This window comes from Ailuropoda melanoleuca, chromosome 7, assembly GCF_002007445.2.
Source record: "Ailuropoda melanoleuca isolate Jingjing chromosome 7, ASM200744v2, whole genome shotgun sequence".
NCBI lineage: Eukaryota > Metazoa > Chordata > Mammalia > Carnivora > Ursidae > Ailuropoda > Ailuropoda melanoleuca.
Window position 1 is genome coordinate 129,146,128 of NC_048224.1, and position 15,167 is coordinate 129,161,294.

General features: G+C 41.4%; 1 protein-coding gene across 20 annotated transcripts in view; it reads right to left on the reverse strand.

The window, feature by feature from the left end:
- The window catches only part of DOCK9 (dedicator of cytokinesis 9), a 271,968-nt gene that overhangs the window by 199,965 nt on the left and 56,836 nt on the right, over positions 1-15,167 (reverse strand). For 6 of the 20 annotated variants that reach the window (XM_019794802.2, XM_019794800.2, XM_034665406.1 and 3 more), the window contains exon 1: positions 7,681-8,013. The exons of 5 other annotated variants lie outside the window; for them this stretch is intronic. In XM_019794802.2, coding sequence (XP_019650361.1) covers positions 7,681-7,842 — 162 coding nt within the window. In that variant the 5' untranslated portion in view covers positions 7,843-8,013. Of the gene's footprint in view, positions 1-7,680; positions 8,015-15,167 lie in introns of those variants that run through there. 9 more of the 20 variants (XM_034665407.1, XM_019794801.2, XM_019794799.2 and 6 more) reach the window with 4 other exon arrangements.

A 15,167-nucleotide genomic window follows, 5' to 3' on the forward strand; every position in this document is an offset into this window, starting at 1 on the left:
AGTATTTCTGCTGCTTTTGTCTTTAATATCTAAGAAACAGCTACCAACTCTGAAAGGGTGAAGACCTCCCAGAACAAACACATTCCAGCCCCCACAATGGAACATTTCAGAATTCCCCTGGGATATGGAAGAACGCTAGTGGTCATGCTTCCAGCAGTTGAGGCAAAATCAGTGCTAATTTGAACCCTGGTATAACCATGTTATTGGCCTAACTAGACAGCAATCTAAGGCAATGTTATTCTGTTCACAGATAATGCCATCAGCAGCTTAATAAAGAGCAATACCGGAGGCAGACTGCTTGAAATCCCAAGGAGAGAAAACAAATTTTCTTGTCTTCAACTTTTAAAAATCTCAGAATAAACTTTCTGGAGGGCAATCTGGCTAAAAACACATCAAAATCCTTTAAAAAGCAAATATACTCTGACCTCACTATTTCAGGTCTAGGAATCTGTGGTAAGAAAACAATTTGACAAATGTTTAAAGCATATATGCAAGGATAGAAAAAACAAAAAATAGTAAAAAAAAAAACAAAAAAAACCAGAAAAGTGAAACAGTGGGTACAGGTTAAACACAATGTCACATTCTGCAACATAAATGTTTGTGTCCCCTCAAAATGCGTATTTTGCAACCTAATTACTAATGGGATGGTATGTGGAGGTGAGGCCTTTCGGAGGTGAATAGGTCATGAGGGTGGAGCCCTCACGATGCCCTTTTATAATCTGTAAGAGATTATAGTGCTCTTATAAAAGAGACCTCACAGATATCCACAGTCCTCTTCCATGTGAGGTTACAGTGAGCCCAGGAAGTGCGCCCTCACCAGACACCGAATCTGGATGTCTGACTCTTGGACTTCTCAGCCTCCAGAACTGGAGAAATACATGTTTTTATTTGTAAGACACCCAGTCTACGGCATTTTGTTACAGTAGACTGAAATGAACTAAGATACATCCATACAATGTCTGTATGTGTATGTATAAGACACATACATACATGAAATGATGCCAATACTTATTAACATGGAAAGATATTTGTGATATATTGGGGAGATTATTTAAAGCTAGTTATAAGCTATATAACAAAATAACATGCATATTTTATGTATTAGCTTGGGCTGCCCTAACAAAATACCATAGACCAGGTGGCTTAAACAACAGAAATGTATTTTCTCACAGTTCTGGAAGCTGAAGTCCAAGGTTAGGATGCCAGCAAGGTCAGTACCTGGTGAAGACCCTTGTCCTGGCTTGCAACAGACAGCTTGCCTTCTTGCTGTGTGCTCCTACTCTTCTTTTAAGGTCACAGCCCTATTAGAGGGAGGCCCCACCTTTATGATTCCATTTAACTTAATTACTTCCTAAAGACCCCATCTCCAGATGCTGTCACACTGGGGATTAGGGCTTTGACATTTGAATTTTGGGAGGGACACAATTTAGTCCACAGCAACTCTAAAAATTACAAATTTTTTATGAACCATGCTGTACATGGATGAAATTCTGGAAGGTTTCGCCTCAAAATGTTTAAATCAGTGGTTACCTCTATGTACTGAACATTAGCATGCTTAGTTGCTACAGTGAATGTTAATTACCTGTTTATAATTTAATAAATATTAATAAGGTAGTGAGTTTTAATAAAGCATCGGGGAAAGGTGCAATATGCTTTCGCGCTAGTCACGCTGGCTGCGCTCACAAAAAAGCAGCATCGACAGATCAGTGTAATCTCAAGATGCAGGAAATGGATCTAGGAATCAGAGCAGACTGACTGTTCCTTGAAAACATCTCCAATTTACTGCTATGATCCAAACAGGCAACAAAAACAAAACCCACTGAGCATCATTAGGAAGGATACTAGAAATAAAATGGAAAACACGGCCTATCCAAAGCCATAGTCCAGGGATCGGACTGAGAACCAAAGGAATGTTCCAGAAGGCCGCCAAGCAGGTTTCTGCTTTCTTATACCTCAAGACTGTTCTCACAGTGTAAGAAAAAAGTTATGAGGGCACAGCTAAAATCATCAAGATCCAGCCTGTACTTTCCCCACTGCCTCAAGCTGACAGGTATACAATTTTTCACTTATCACTTATCACAGATTCACTGCTTATGTTCCCCCCCTCCTCCTCCAACCCCACCTCCAAAGAGACACACAGACATGCACAAGCAGGACTGCAGGCTCTTAGGAGCCAGACAATGTATCACCTTCAACTCCATTCTCTTTGCACACTGCACATATGATAAATCAGAGGATTTTCATAGCCGATAGGTATTTTCTACTAGGAAGGACTGTTCAGCCTGGGGAGACTACAGTGGTCTGATAAAATTCCATTCTGTAATAAAGGCTGAGAATACGTTGAAGATGTGTAGCAAATCTTACAATTAAAAAAAAAAAAAACACGAAGAACTTCACAGCTTTAAGGAGGTAACAAAAACCTAAATATTAATTTACAATGGGTAAAATTATCCCTTATTATCCCATCATGTCACAAAAGAAATGGAAGACAGAAATGTGTTTTCTCCCCTTGCGACTTCCTGCAGTTTGCCTTCGTGACCGCGCTCTATGGGGTTGCTGACAGGGTCCTAGCTACTGTCAGGGCTACAACTTAGCAATTTCTTCCACTTCAGTTCTAATGGGCAAAAAGACAGCATGGTACAGAGCAATCCCACAGCTCCTCAGGTCTTCCATAGACACGTTAAGAGAGGGGAATATTATATTACTGGCTTGAGTAAAACAGGTCAAGTCCTAGTCAATAAGGCTGGGCCCACCACAAACCCTCACAGACAAGGAAAAAGGGGATTTACAAGTGTATGCTGTCAGCTCGCGCTGCCCCTCCTCACGGAAGGTGACTCTGTGCCTTCCTGCCCCTGAAAGGTCCTGTGAGTTCCCCCAGCCCTTCCCTGAAAGGGACGTGAACTTCCTCATCACTTCTGCACGCCAGCACTCCACACAAATTCGAGGTTGTTTCTGGAATGAGCTGAACTAATACATTCAATTACCTAGGAAAGGGAGACGTTAGGAAAAATCTATACTCGGAAAACAGAGACTATCCAACTCAGCCTTGCTGAGTTGTGGTAGGATTACTAGTCAAAATTTAAGTGCAGTACAGGGGCACCTGGGTGGCACAGCGGTTAAGTGTCTGCCTTCGGCTCAAGGCGTGATCCCGGCGTTCTGGGATCGAGCCCCACATCAGGCTCCTCCGCTAGGAGCCTGCTTCTTCCTCTCCCACTCCCCCTGCTTGTGTTCCCTCTCTCGCTGGCTGTCTCTATCTCTGTCAAACAAACAAACAAAAAAATTTAAGTGCGATACAGCTGAAATTCAGTCAGGTCCCAGTTGCCAGATAAGCCCATTTCCCACTGTCCTACACACTATGGGGCTAATTCATGCCATTTAGATATAAAAGGAACCTTCCCGTACAAGATCCCACAGCTGCAGCCTTACAAAGCTAAAGTCTGCACTACAGACATCTGATTTTTGCTTCAGAACCAACTTTAGTGATCATAAAAATGTTTTTTCTTCACTATAAAAGTCTCTATTAGCTTATTAATTTACACTCTGCCTTGTTACAAAAGGATTTAAAATGATTTACATAAATACATAAAAAACAAGACAAGAAGTATTTAATAAGCAGATGAGAAAAAGCAGACAATGATAAAATAGTAATATAGGAAAATAAGAAGCAAAGTTTAAGGGCAATAAAAAAAAATCACTGGGGCACCTGGGTGACTCAGTCAGTTAAGCGTCTAACTGTTGGTTTCTGCTCAGGTCATGATCTCAGGGTCGTGAGATGGAGAGGTCTCTCCCTGCATAGGGCTCTGTGCTCAGCAGGGAGTCTGCCTGAGATTCCCTCCCTCTGGCCCTCCCCCTACTTTCTCTTTCTCTCAAATTTTTTAAAAAATCATTTTGAAAGAGCCTATATATCTGTTCAAATTGTGTCACATGTTTAGATCAAAACTTTCTTTAACAGTCAACTGAAGAGGTGGCTGGGATCAGTTGCATGAATCTGAATGTATACAAAATAGAAACGAAGTAGTTCGTCAGCAAAGCACAACCGTTCAGAGTATGGAGAGAAGAAATTTACTTCCAGGGCCCCTCATAAAGAGAACACTAAAAAAAACCCCAGAAATAATGATGATAATAGCTAACAATTAGCACTAACATATATAAAACACTATCCTAAGGACTTTAGACATATTCATTCACTCAACAACCCTATGAGGAAAGTATTGTTATTATGTGCATTTCATTAAGTGCAGATCCATTTCATTATTCATTAATGGTGAAGCTGAGGAACAGCAAAGTTAAGTAAATTGCCCAAAGTCACACAGTTAACAAGCTGTGGACTTGGGATTTAAGCCCTTCAGGCTGGCTCCAAGTCGGCCCTCTTTGTTTGTTTGTTTTTTAAGATTTTATTTTTAAGTAATCTCTACACTCAACATGGGGCTCAAAGTTACAACCCTCAGGAGTCGCACGCTCTACCGACTGAGCCAGCCAGGTGCCCCAAGAGTCAGCACTCTTAACCACTACACCACAGTGCCTCTGGCTGATCCAAAAGCAAATGAGTAATGCCCTCAACAAAACCCTCATAGCAGACACCACTTTCATGAGGATGTTTCTTATGATGCCCTTCAGTTAGGCCAAGAAAAACACTCAAAGCTTAGTTCAGGAGCAGCAATTCCAATGATGCCAAAAGGAGGCAGTCCCCCTCTGTGGGTTTCTGACACATGGACAGACATCTAGGATATTTAAGTGTCTCTCAAAGACAGGGTGGCCTCAAAGCCCTAATCATGAATGTTATTCCTTTTCCTCCACAAGATTTAGTACACACTGAGTGGCCGGGGTGGGGGTTATACCCTGAGGGGAAGGTGAAGTACCTCGCTCGGACCTGCTGACACTTAAGGCAGAGCCACAGGCTGGGCAGCCACCTGAGCTGGAGGAAGGACAGTTAACAGCCACCCTACTAACCAAGGCCTGATAGGCCCACATCTGCCTGAAGAGCAGCCAGCCTACCTTTGCATGGAGGGGGCTCATGGGAGTACCACAGGGCAGGGCTCCCTTAAGAAAGAGTTTGACTGGGTCAAACCAAAGGATGAGAAGGCCCTCAAATGCCTGTGCCATGGGACAGGTCTGAAGAGAGCCAGTCTGGATACTGTCCAAAGATCATATCATCAATTGTCAGTCATGACCACAGCAAACCCATGGAATGTCTGGCCTCGAACCACATAACTTCCTGGTACAGCTCCAGGACAGAAGGGTTGAAAAGTATAACTCTAGTGGACATTATTGAAAATGAGCCAGTTATTGTTTAGGGGAAATGACAAAAATGCTTGAAAAAAATACTTTTGGTTTTAGGATAAGTGATTATAACCTAAATTTTCAACAGCTTCTCCAAATTCAATTTCAGGACCATAAAACCATTTCATCAGAATTCACTCATTAACTGAGTACTTAATACAAATCAGACACTGTTCTACCTGCTGGGGCAGAACAGCAAATAAAACAGACAAAAATCCCAGCCATCAGAAAGCTTATTCTTTATGGTTATGTCATTTGTTAAAATTAGGGAAAGCTTTGTGAAGGAAATACGGGACCTCTGCTCTATTTTTGCTATTTTATTCTGTCCAAAATTCTTTTAAAATAAAAAGTTTAAAAACTTTTTAAAAAAGAAACCTTATTCCTGTTGTAAGTATGATAAGTAATACTACTAACTACTATTACTATACTTGACTAACTGTGTGTCAGGTGGAGATAAATATTAGGAAGAAACTACAGCACGGAATCAGAGAAGGGTGTGCTGGGGGCGCTACAAGATTATACCAGGGGTCAAAGAAGCCTCACTGAGAAGGGGAAATAGGAGCTAGCCCTGTAAGAGGCCAGGGTGAAGCAGGTAAATGCCTGGCTGGAATTGTCCAGCAGGAGAGAACAACAAGGGAAATGAGGAAAGAGGACAGAGTGAGAAGCAAATGGGGGTGGCCAGGAGAAGAAGGGGCAGCAGGAGTGTAGGGATGGACCTGGAGGCCACAGGAAGTACTCTGGATCTGACTCTGAGTAGAGGAGTAACCATCAGACTTTCCTTTTCAAAGGACCACTGTCTGCAGAGTGAAGAGAGGGGTCAAGGGTCAAGGACAGAGCAAGGAGAGCAGTGCGAGGGAGAGGGTGCATCTTTTCCACCCACAGCACCTCAGCCACATGTATGCATGGTCACATCTTTCTCCGTCTGCTACTGCAGGCAAGGGTGGTGGGCAGAGAGCACCTGACCCAACACACAGGAGCTTCAAATTCCAGTCCCATCGTGCCAACAAAGCCCCTGGCAGGTTATTACTGCTAATGCAACAAAATAAAAAGAAAAACAAGCAGAGTCTCTCAAAGATGGGTTAACCCAAGACAAGTCAATGTGCCTGAGGGAGCAGAAACCGGCGGCATGGGAGAGATGTTGCCATTACTGGCCAAGCAGTCCCGGGGCTGTCAGGGTTATAGATTACACCTAATGGGGCAGACTCCATAATGAGCTAGTCCTTCTAATCTCTGATACCAGTTATTCTCGAAAGCATATTCCAAAATACATTAGAGTCTAAAATATTTAATAGTTAATAAAGCCCCACTTAAGTTCTAAACCCACACATAATACTGCCTTCCAAAATGCATTTGATGCTCAAATGACGCTCTTTCCCTTCCTCCCAAGTGTTCTGAGAGCTAATGTCACATAAGACCCTCTACAAAATGCATCCTCTCTGGGGTTCTTGCAAGGCTGGGTGACCTGATCTGATCCCGAGGTGCCTATGGCCCGCCAGCACTCCTTCTCTCTGTCAGAAGGCAGCCTAGCGACCAGGAACGGATTCGGGGTTTCCACACACTTCGCCCTCACCATACCAAGTGGCTGCTGGCCAGACTCACACACACAGAAACTCCCACGTTTGCTATTCTCACTCGTTTTGACAAAAAGCTGTGATAAGAACAGAAGGGAAAATGACAAGGCATCCTGAGGGAAGAGGAGACCAATATGCAGCTTCCTCATGAGGCTGGTATTTGTGAGAAGGCCATGGAGAGACACACCCATCTGTGACCTGTCACCTCCTCGCGCACCGTAAGGGGAGGAAAGAACACACAAGTGTCAGCGAAGCTTCCTTGTACTCTCAAGAGCCTTCACCCAAAAACATTATAAATCGCCAGATTTAAAATAATAGAACTATAAATATTTTTTTCACATGCATTACAGTTTTCTTTCATGCTCCCTTTAAATTTCTTCCTCTGATGGGTGGACTGACCACAAGCCATTAGTAAGAAAATTTAGCCAAGGAAAAGACTAAGATGTAAAGGAACTGAATAATTCACTATCACTGGTAGAGGGTTCAGTATAGAATACCCTAAATACCCACTTTGCCACAAATTATTTCTGAGACTATACCAAGAACATGTGAGCTCATAAAGCTAACTTAGAAAACTAATCTCTAATCAATTATCTTACTCCAGCTTCTCCCTCTGTATGTATTTAAGCTTTGATGAATGCCTGGCATTCTCACACATACACACAGGCACCTCATAATTAAACGTAAGGCCACTTCATTACCCATTTATACACCCAGGCTAGAGATACATAAGCATACTGAAGTAAATAAATGCATTTGCTTTATCAGTAAAGACGAGTTTATTCTAAGACCATCAAAGTACTTGTTAATTAAGCAAGACAGCATTTACCAGACAGGAGGAGATCAATAGTTCTGAATCTTCTTTTGTCCAATGGTATGCTGTATATTCAAGGGCATTATTCTCTCCTTGCTGTTTGCACATATAAGCACAGTTTCGTTCAAAAACGGTGCGGATGCCTTTAAACAGAATCACACTAGTAGTGCAACCCATCCCCAAGGTGCGGATGTTCAGATTTCTAGCAATCTCCACTCCATTTCCACATCATCTTCCTTGGCTCTCCTGAGCAGGCTCCCACTGTACCATCTTCGTGACAGGCAGTTGCCGGCACCAGAACAGAAGGGAAGCTTCGAGCTGTTGCACTAGAAACTGCTCCTGCCCAACTGCCTGACAAAAAAAAAAAAAAAAAAAATCCCAGCTCCGAGTGTCAAACAGGAGGGGTGGTGCAAAAACCAGATGACACACCTCGGATGCACCAAAATCTTTAAAGTATCGTTTTTCCAGTAGATTGCTTCTCTGTTCATACCAGAGAACAAATAAGCCGAAGATTTACATGTGGTTACTGGAAAACTGCCGGCTCCTGTGATTTGCTTAGGATTGTTCTGAATCTCAGAACATGCCCAAAATGAAAAAATGGTGCCAGACAGCCACCCTGCTGCAGATGCTGCTGGAAGGCACAAAGAATGTTCATCTGCTGCAAGGAATCACTCTCCCAGAATGCTTAGCCCAGCATCTATATTAGCAAACATCTCTTTCCTTGACCTAAATATGCTGTTTGTTTAATCCTGCATCCGCGAGGAAGAGAGAAGCAAAAGGGAAAAAAAAAAAAAGCCCAAAAATGAGAGAAATCACTAAGATGACTGCTGCTATGGAAACATGTATAAGCCCACTTCAAACAACCTTTTGCATGTGTGGGTAACAGCTTGCTGACAGCAAATCACAGGGGAACACAAAATTGCTGTGTCAATCTTGACTTCTGCCCACTTCCACTCTGCCAGAGAGAGGGCTAGCAAGTTTGCACTGCTTAATAGGGTCCTCCCAAGTCTGGTACCCGAAGATGCAAATGAGAACATGCATAAAGGGTGACCCGATGGGGCTGGACACACACCTTCTGAAGCAGGGCTGTATGACGGGATGGTGAACACACACTGAAGTCCCACAGTCAACAAGGTTTTTATTTGGGATGCATAAGTAATCCAGGTCCTTCCACTACAGAATGAACTCAGTAATACTATCCTACCCATGTGTGTCTTTGGTGATGGCTAATAGGGAAGCATGTCACTGAGAGAATACTAAGTTGATTCCTGGATTTTCCTTCTAAAAAATGAAAAGTAAATTACGTAAAACGACTATGATGAACACAGGGAGACCCCTCCCACCCATAATATGCATCTAGAAAAAAGTTACTGCCCTTTTAAGATCTGTTCTGAATTCTTCCTTATTTCATAAGGCAACAGATGGTTTTCATTTTCTACCTACAGATTTCAAAGTTAGGGTGAATTATAATGATTGAGTACCTGTGAACTGGTTAATGGAAACCTGTATAATGTAATAAAAGTTGATCTTTAGAGGATACCACGTAGTCACATAATCCCAAAATTTCTGGTTCTTATGGCTAGTTTACCTATTAGGCCTCAGAGATAAGCAAAAACCTAGGCTTCTGCTTTCTCCTGCATTTTTATGCAAGGTTTATCTAACAGCCACAGAGATCAAAGGAGTAGAGATTCCCGGCCACAGGAAAAAAAAACAGAGTAACCATCTGTGGTCTAGAGCATTCAGCTTCAGAACAGCAACTCTGTTAAAACAGAACTACAATGTTCAAGACTACACGCAAGTCCTGACATCAGAAGAGCCACGTCTTCATGTGACATCACAATGCTGGCAGATAATTAACATGGAAACACAATATTGTAGACTATAAAACACCCAACACATGGGTTAAATTATCTGTCTTGAGAATTCCAAACGCTCACCATCTATCTTAACTTCTGCACTGCAAAGAAAACAACTTAAAAAAATAATAGTTCACTGAATTTAAATAAAGATGGTACCTAGAAACTAAAATGTAATTTATTGTTATTACCTATTTTAGACATCCTGGGTGCAGAAGCCAGGGAGTATCATTTGAGATACAAAAGATTATGTTTGAATTTTACAAAGGATTATAAATGATAAATAACCAAGCAAAATTTGAAGCTGCTAGTATATTCTAATCGAATTAGTTTAAAAACTCCCAAGTTAATATTTAAAACAGTGAGGCAGAATGGAACAACTTCCTAACAATCATTCAGAGAGAAAAAAGAAATGTTTCCTAGGGACCTACTAATAAGCATTTAAGCAACTTGTATCAATTTTAAATGTTAATGATTTTCCAACCACCAAAATTAGTGGGCAAGAAAAACAACAGAAAATATTTAGAGCAAAGGATTCAACAAGGCCAAAAATGGGTTTCATGCTAATAGAAGCATGACAAAAATGAATCATTCAAATGTGTATTTGGTTTCACTGATTTTTCTGCATCAGAATGATCTCGGATTAGTCTACAAGGATAATTACCATGAATTCCATCAGAGGACATGGGGATGGATGGTATCTATTGGCAACCAGTTCAACCACCTACAAAGTATGTATTTCAATTTGGAGATGACATTCACGCTCTTATCTTTAAATATGACCTCTAATTTTCACAATTCCCAAGACTGGATATCCTCCCTTGACTCTGTCTTGAGTCTTGAGCCCCAAGCCCATGTCTTCCTCCCCTGTTAATAAGGGTACCCGACTTTCCTATCACTGCCTCACCCTCAGATGTTGAAAATCAATCATCTTTTAATATGACAAACTGGGATGGTATGTCCACACAATGTCATATTTTGAGGCCATAAAAAGGAATGAAGTAGTGATGCATACTACACTTCGGAGGAACCTGGAATGTTATGCGGCATGAAAGAAGCCAGTCACAAAAGACCTCATCTTATATGATTCTATTTAAATGAAATGTCCAGAATAGGCAAATCCACAGGGATTGAAAGTAGATTCGTAGTTGCCAGGAAATGGGGAGTGATTGCTAAACGGGCACAAAACTTCTTTTAGGAGTAATAAAAATGTTCAGAAATTGGAGTGTTTCTAACATATATGCTATCTGTACACAGTATATAGTCTGTGAATAAACTAAAAACCACTGGATTGACATTTTAAACATGTGAGTTCTACAGTTTGTGAATAAAGAGCCTGACTCCACTATTTACATTTTACTACTGACAGCTTTAAGCCTTCCCCCTCTTCTTTCCCCTTCTGTCCCACATCTGGCCAAACTGAAAGGACGTTCCAGGTGGCTCCCTCCCTTGATCCCAGGAGGAAATTCAAACCACTCAGCAACCCTCACCCTGGCCCCACCCACGAACCACCACAGAACCCCCAAACGAGGCTCAGGACCTGCTTGGGAGCTGCCCTGCTCTCCTCAGAGAGCTTCATTACATGAGGAATTAACCTCTTCACACCCTCCTCGTGAATACGATGTCATTAGTCTCAACATCCAAAGCAAATCTGGGGTGTGAGGGGGCAGAAGGAGGGTCCACCCTGTTTCTATGGAGTGGCCCCAACAGTGAATTATATCTCAATAACACTGTTTTTAAAAACAGGAGAAGGGAAAAGACAGAATCTACTCTGCCCACCCTGGAAGGCTGTCAAGTTCAAATAAATAGGTGAGAACTCAACCAAGAAATTGCTATAAACATGTCAGTAACAATTGTCTTATACTTCACAAAGGACTTACTGAGTAGCTCAAAACAGCCACCTTGCTTAATGAATTTACAATTTGGATTGCTTCTCTGGCCCCACTTCACAGGAATACACAAACCACAGACCCTGGGAGGCACCTGGGGCTGCCCTCAGGGTGTGCATTTTAACCTAGGAAAGGGGCTCCATGCTGTACAAACCACCAGAAAGCCTGTACAGACAGTACGTTTAGGGTAAGACTTGCTGCCCCACTCAGGGGTCACAACAAACCTAAGCCATTAAGCGACAGAGACCACAGCAAAAAGGTCTCAAGCTTTGGAAACCATCCCCCCCCGCCCCGCCCAAAGCATATCTATCCAGAGCTGCCACTCTCATTTGCAGCTTTCTCCTTGCCAACTGTCTTTCTGTTTTAAGTATGTTCTAAAGATCAAATTAGTTTGACTAGTAGACTTTATACTCTCTCAGAAAAGTGTGCATAAATTAGAATCTGAAGCTAAAAAATCTAGAACTACAAACCAGAAGTAACATTCTATCCCAAACAGATTTAAGCCTTCTACCTAGGTCAGACCTTGGGTCCTACCTTAGAAGGCCAGGAAGGAAATGGAATTCTGTCCATTCTGCAGTGACTGAAATGAAGATCTTGGATAATAATAATAATACATCACATTCTATATAAGTGCCATTAGGGTGTCCAGTCCATAAGGAGAGTTTATTTTCATCCCTGACAGTCCATACTACATTTCTCAATGCCAGTGAATACTGCTGAACAAAGAAACCTTATCTAAGTTGGCCTGTCAACTCCTTATTCATTTTATATTCAATCAGTATAATCAAAGGTAAGTAGAGTGTCTAGCATGGGGCCTGGTTCATACCACATGTCCAATAAATGTTGGTCTCCTCTATCTCGGCCCCAAATTTAATTTTTTTCTTCCCTGTTATAAAGTGAGATAGTTTTTCTAAAAATACAACCATTTCTTACACAAAACTCACACGTATGAGAATTTAAGATCTAATAAGTTCAAACTACAAATTACTTATATTAGTAAAATAAAAATGATTCAAAGAGAGAAATGGGAGCATTGTAGAACAAGAAAAGGGAGTTAAGATGGTTGGTGAAGAGAAGTGGAGGTTTTAGCAATGACCATTAGGAAAAGTTTGTTTTGTTTTGTTTTAAGTAAGGGAAATTAAGTATTATTACATGCATAAGGATCTTTTTAAACATAAGGAAAAGGTGAACTCTCCTACCATTGTGTATTTTAGGAACATAAACCTCAAAATTTGATTGTGGAAGAGAAGGTTGACTTATAGCATATCCAAATTTATTCATCATTTACCATCCCCACCGCAAAAGACTTGGAAATGCCACTACCAGTTACCTTGAGATGAACAGAGATGGCAGGTGGGGACAATGGCACAGACAGGAATTTTAGATCCCCCCCCCCAGAGCTTGGTGAAACAAACTAATTTTGCTAAAAATGTATCTCTAAAGTCATAACCACATAAAATATTTGAGCCAAGTCTGCTGCTAACAGTGGTATTTAAATGTTCCCCAAAGCAGAGAACACAAAGTTACACAGGTGTCTCCATGTTGGTGCTAGAATATCAGGGAGGCAAGCAGTCCCCAAGTGGTGCTCTGAACACCTGGCACGTACACGGAGGGACAAAGGAGGAGGGGAAGCAAACGGACTGGCTCCACAGAACTGAGGGCAGTGACCACCCACAGACGACCAGAGTCTCTCAAAAGAAATTAGAGAATCTTCCTTTTACAGGCAGGAGACTGAGTTAAACAGCTTTTAAAATAAAACGGAACTCCTAAAGGAAGAAAAGTTGGGGTTAAGAAAACGAACTTACTTGCTAGTAGGAATATAAAATGGTGCAGCCACTGTGAAAAAGAGTATGGTGATTCCTCACAAAAATAAATGAAGAATTACATGATCCAGCAATCTCACTTCTGAGTAGATACCCAAAAGAACTGAAAGCAGAGTTTTGAAGAGATATTTGTATACCCATGTTCACAGCAGCATTATTCAAATAATCAAGAGGTGGAAGTAACATAAGTGTCCATCAACAAATGAATAGACAGAATGTGCTATGTACATACAATGGGATATTATTCAGCCTTAAAAAGGAAGGACATCCTGTCACCTGCTACAGCATGGATAAACCCTGAGGACATTATGTTCAGTGAAATAAGCCAGACACAAAGGAACAAATACTGTATGATTCTACTTAAACGACACAACTAGAATGGATGCATTCAAGAAGACAGAAAACAAAATGGTGGTTACCAGGGGCTGGGGGTAAGGGGAATGATGAATTATTATTTAATAGGTACAGTTTCAGTTTGGGATGATGAAAATGGTCTGGAGATGAATGGCAGACATGGATGGTGAACCAGATTGTGAATGTACTTAATGCCACTGAACTGAATATTTAAAAATAGTTAAAATGGCTAGTTTTATGTCATATACATCTTACTGCTATAAAAAAAAACAAAACCCACACACAAAGTAGTTACTAGACTGCTTTCCCGTGACTTCGAGGAACAAGTGAAATAACAGAAATCAGTACTAGTCTCCCCTTGTCTGACCCTGGCCCGCACAAAGGGCAGAAAAGCCCAAGGAATAGACTTCGTATTTATATTCTATTTCCTCATTCCACTTGATAATGGAAAACCCCTACAGAAAAACCCTTCCAGCTACATATCGTCACAGAAACAAGAGAGCTGAGATTCAAATTCCCGATTCATAGACCTCCCACTTCTTTCATCGAGAAATACGAAATGAGAGAACCAACAGAGTTTCCAGGTTCTGATTTATCCCTCAGCTCAGGAAGCTGCAGGCAAAGTAAGAATTTCAACTACCACTATGGGACATTACGGAGCAAAATCATAATTTCTCACGAAGTTCGGTTCTTTGAAGAAAAACCAATAAATCCATAAATGTTGATCCTGTCAAGTATGAGAAGCTGCCAGAAGAGCTCCCCTGGGTGCAAAGCTTTATCTCCTCACTGAAAACACCGGCTGGGGATGGGCACTCAGTGGAGGGAGGCCGATGATGGCGCAGGTCGCCATGAACGCAGTTAAGCACCAACATCCAACTGCAGATGAGACACTGAGTGAAACACAACAAGGAAGGCAAGCAAACTCACAATGGCACACGGACGTCATAACTCACAGTGACCTCCTCTTGGCCTCCACCAGCCTCTTCCAAGGAAATTCTACTTTAGGTAAATATCTGAAAAGATCACTTAGCGGCAAGGTATACGGAATTTAAACAACTGAAAAGACGCACAGCGTCACTGGTGTACAAACGCACTCATGAAACAGTGTATGTGCTTCAAATACGGAGTTACAGCTGTGGGAAAGTTGTTCTTGTATGGGAAGAGAAAGACTAAAATTTGGATTCTACCACCTCAATTACTTGTATTCTCACATTTTAGCGCCTGAATATTTTAAATCTTTTGCTGTCATTGTGTCAAGACAGAAATACTGTCTCAGACACAAATAAAGCTTTCTTGAGGGTAAAAAGGGAAAATTAAACATAAAAATCTGAGTTTGCCATTTTAAAAACTATTTCAATATAGTCAGACTTTCAGTTAGATTAATCAAAAGGTAAATAATAAGAAATAAAGACACTGCAAAGTTTACCTCCCCAAATTATAGGAAGGAAAATCCAACTTTTCAAAATATTCCTATGGCTTTGAAAAGCCCGAGTAAACAGACTCAAAGTAAAATATGTACTCCCTTGTCTAGGCTTCTTGTCAAGTCAGACAGAACTAGACTTATGTCCTGCTTACAAGGC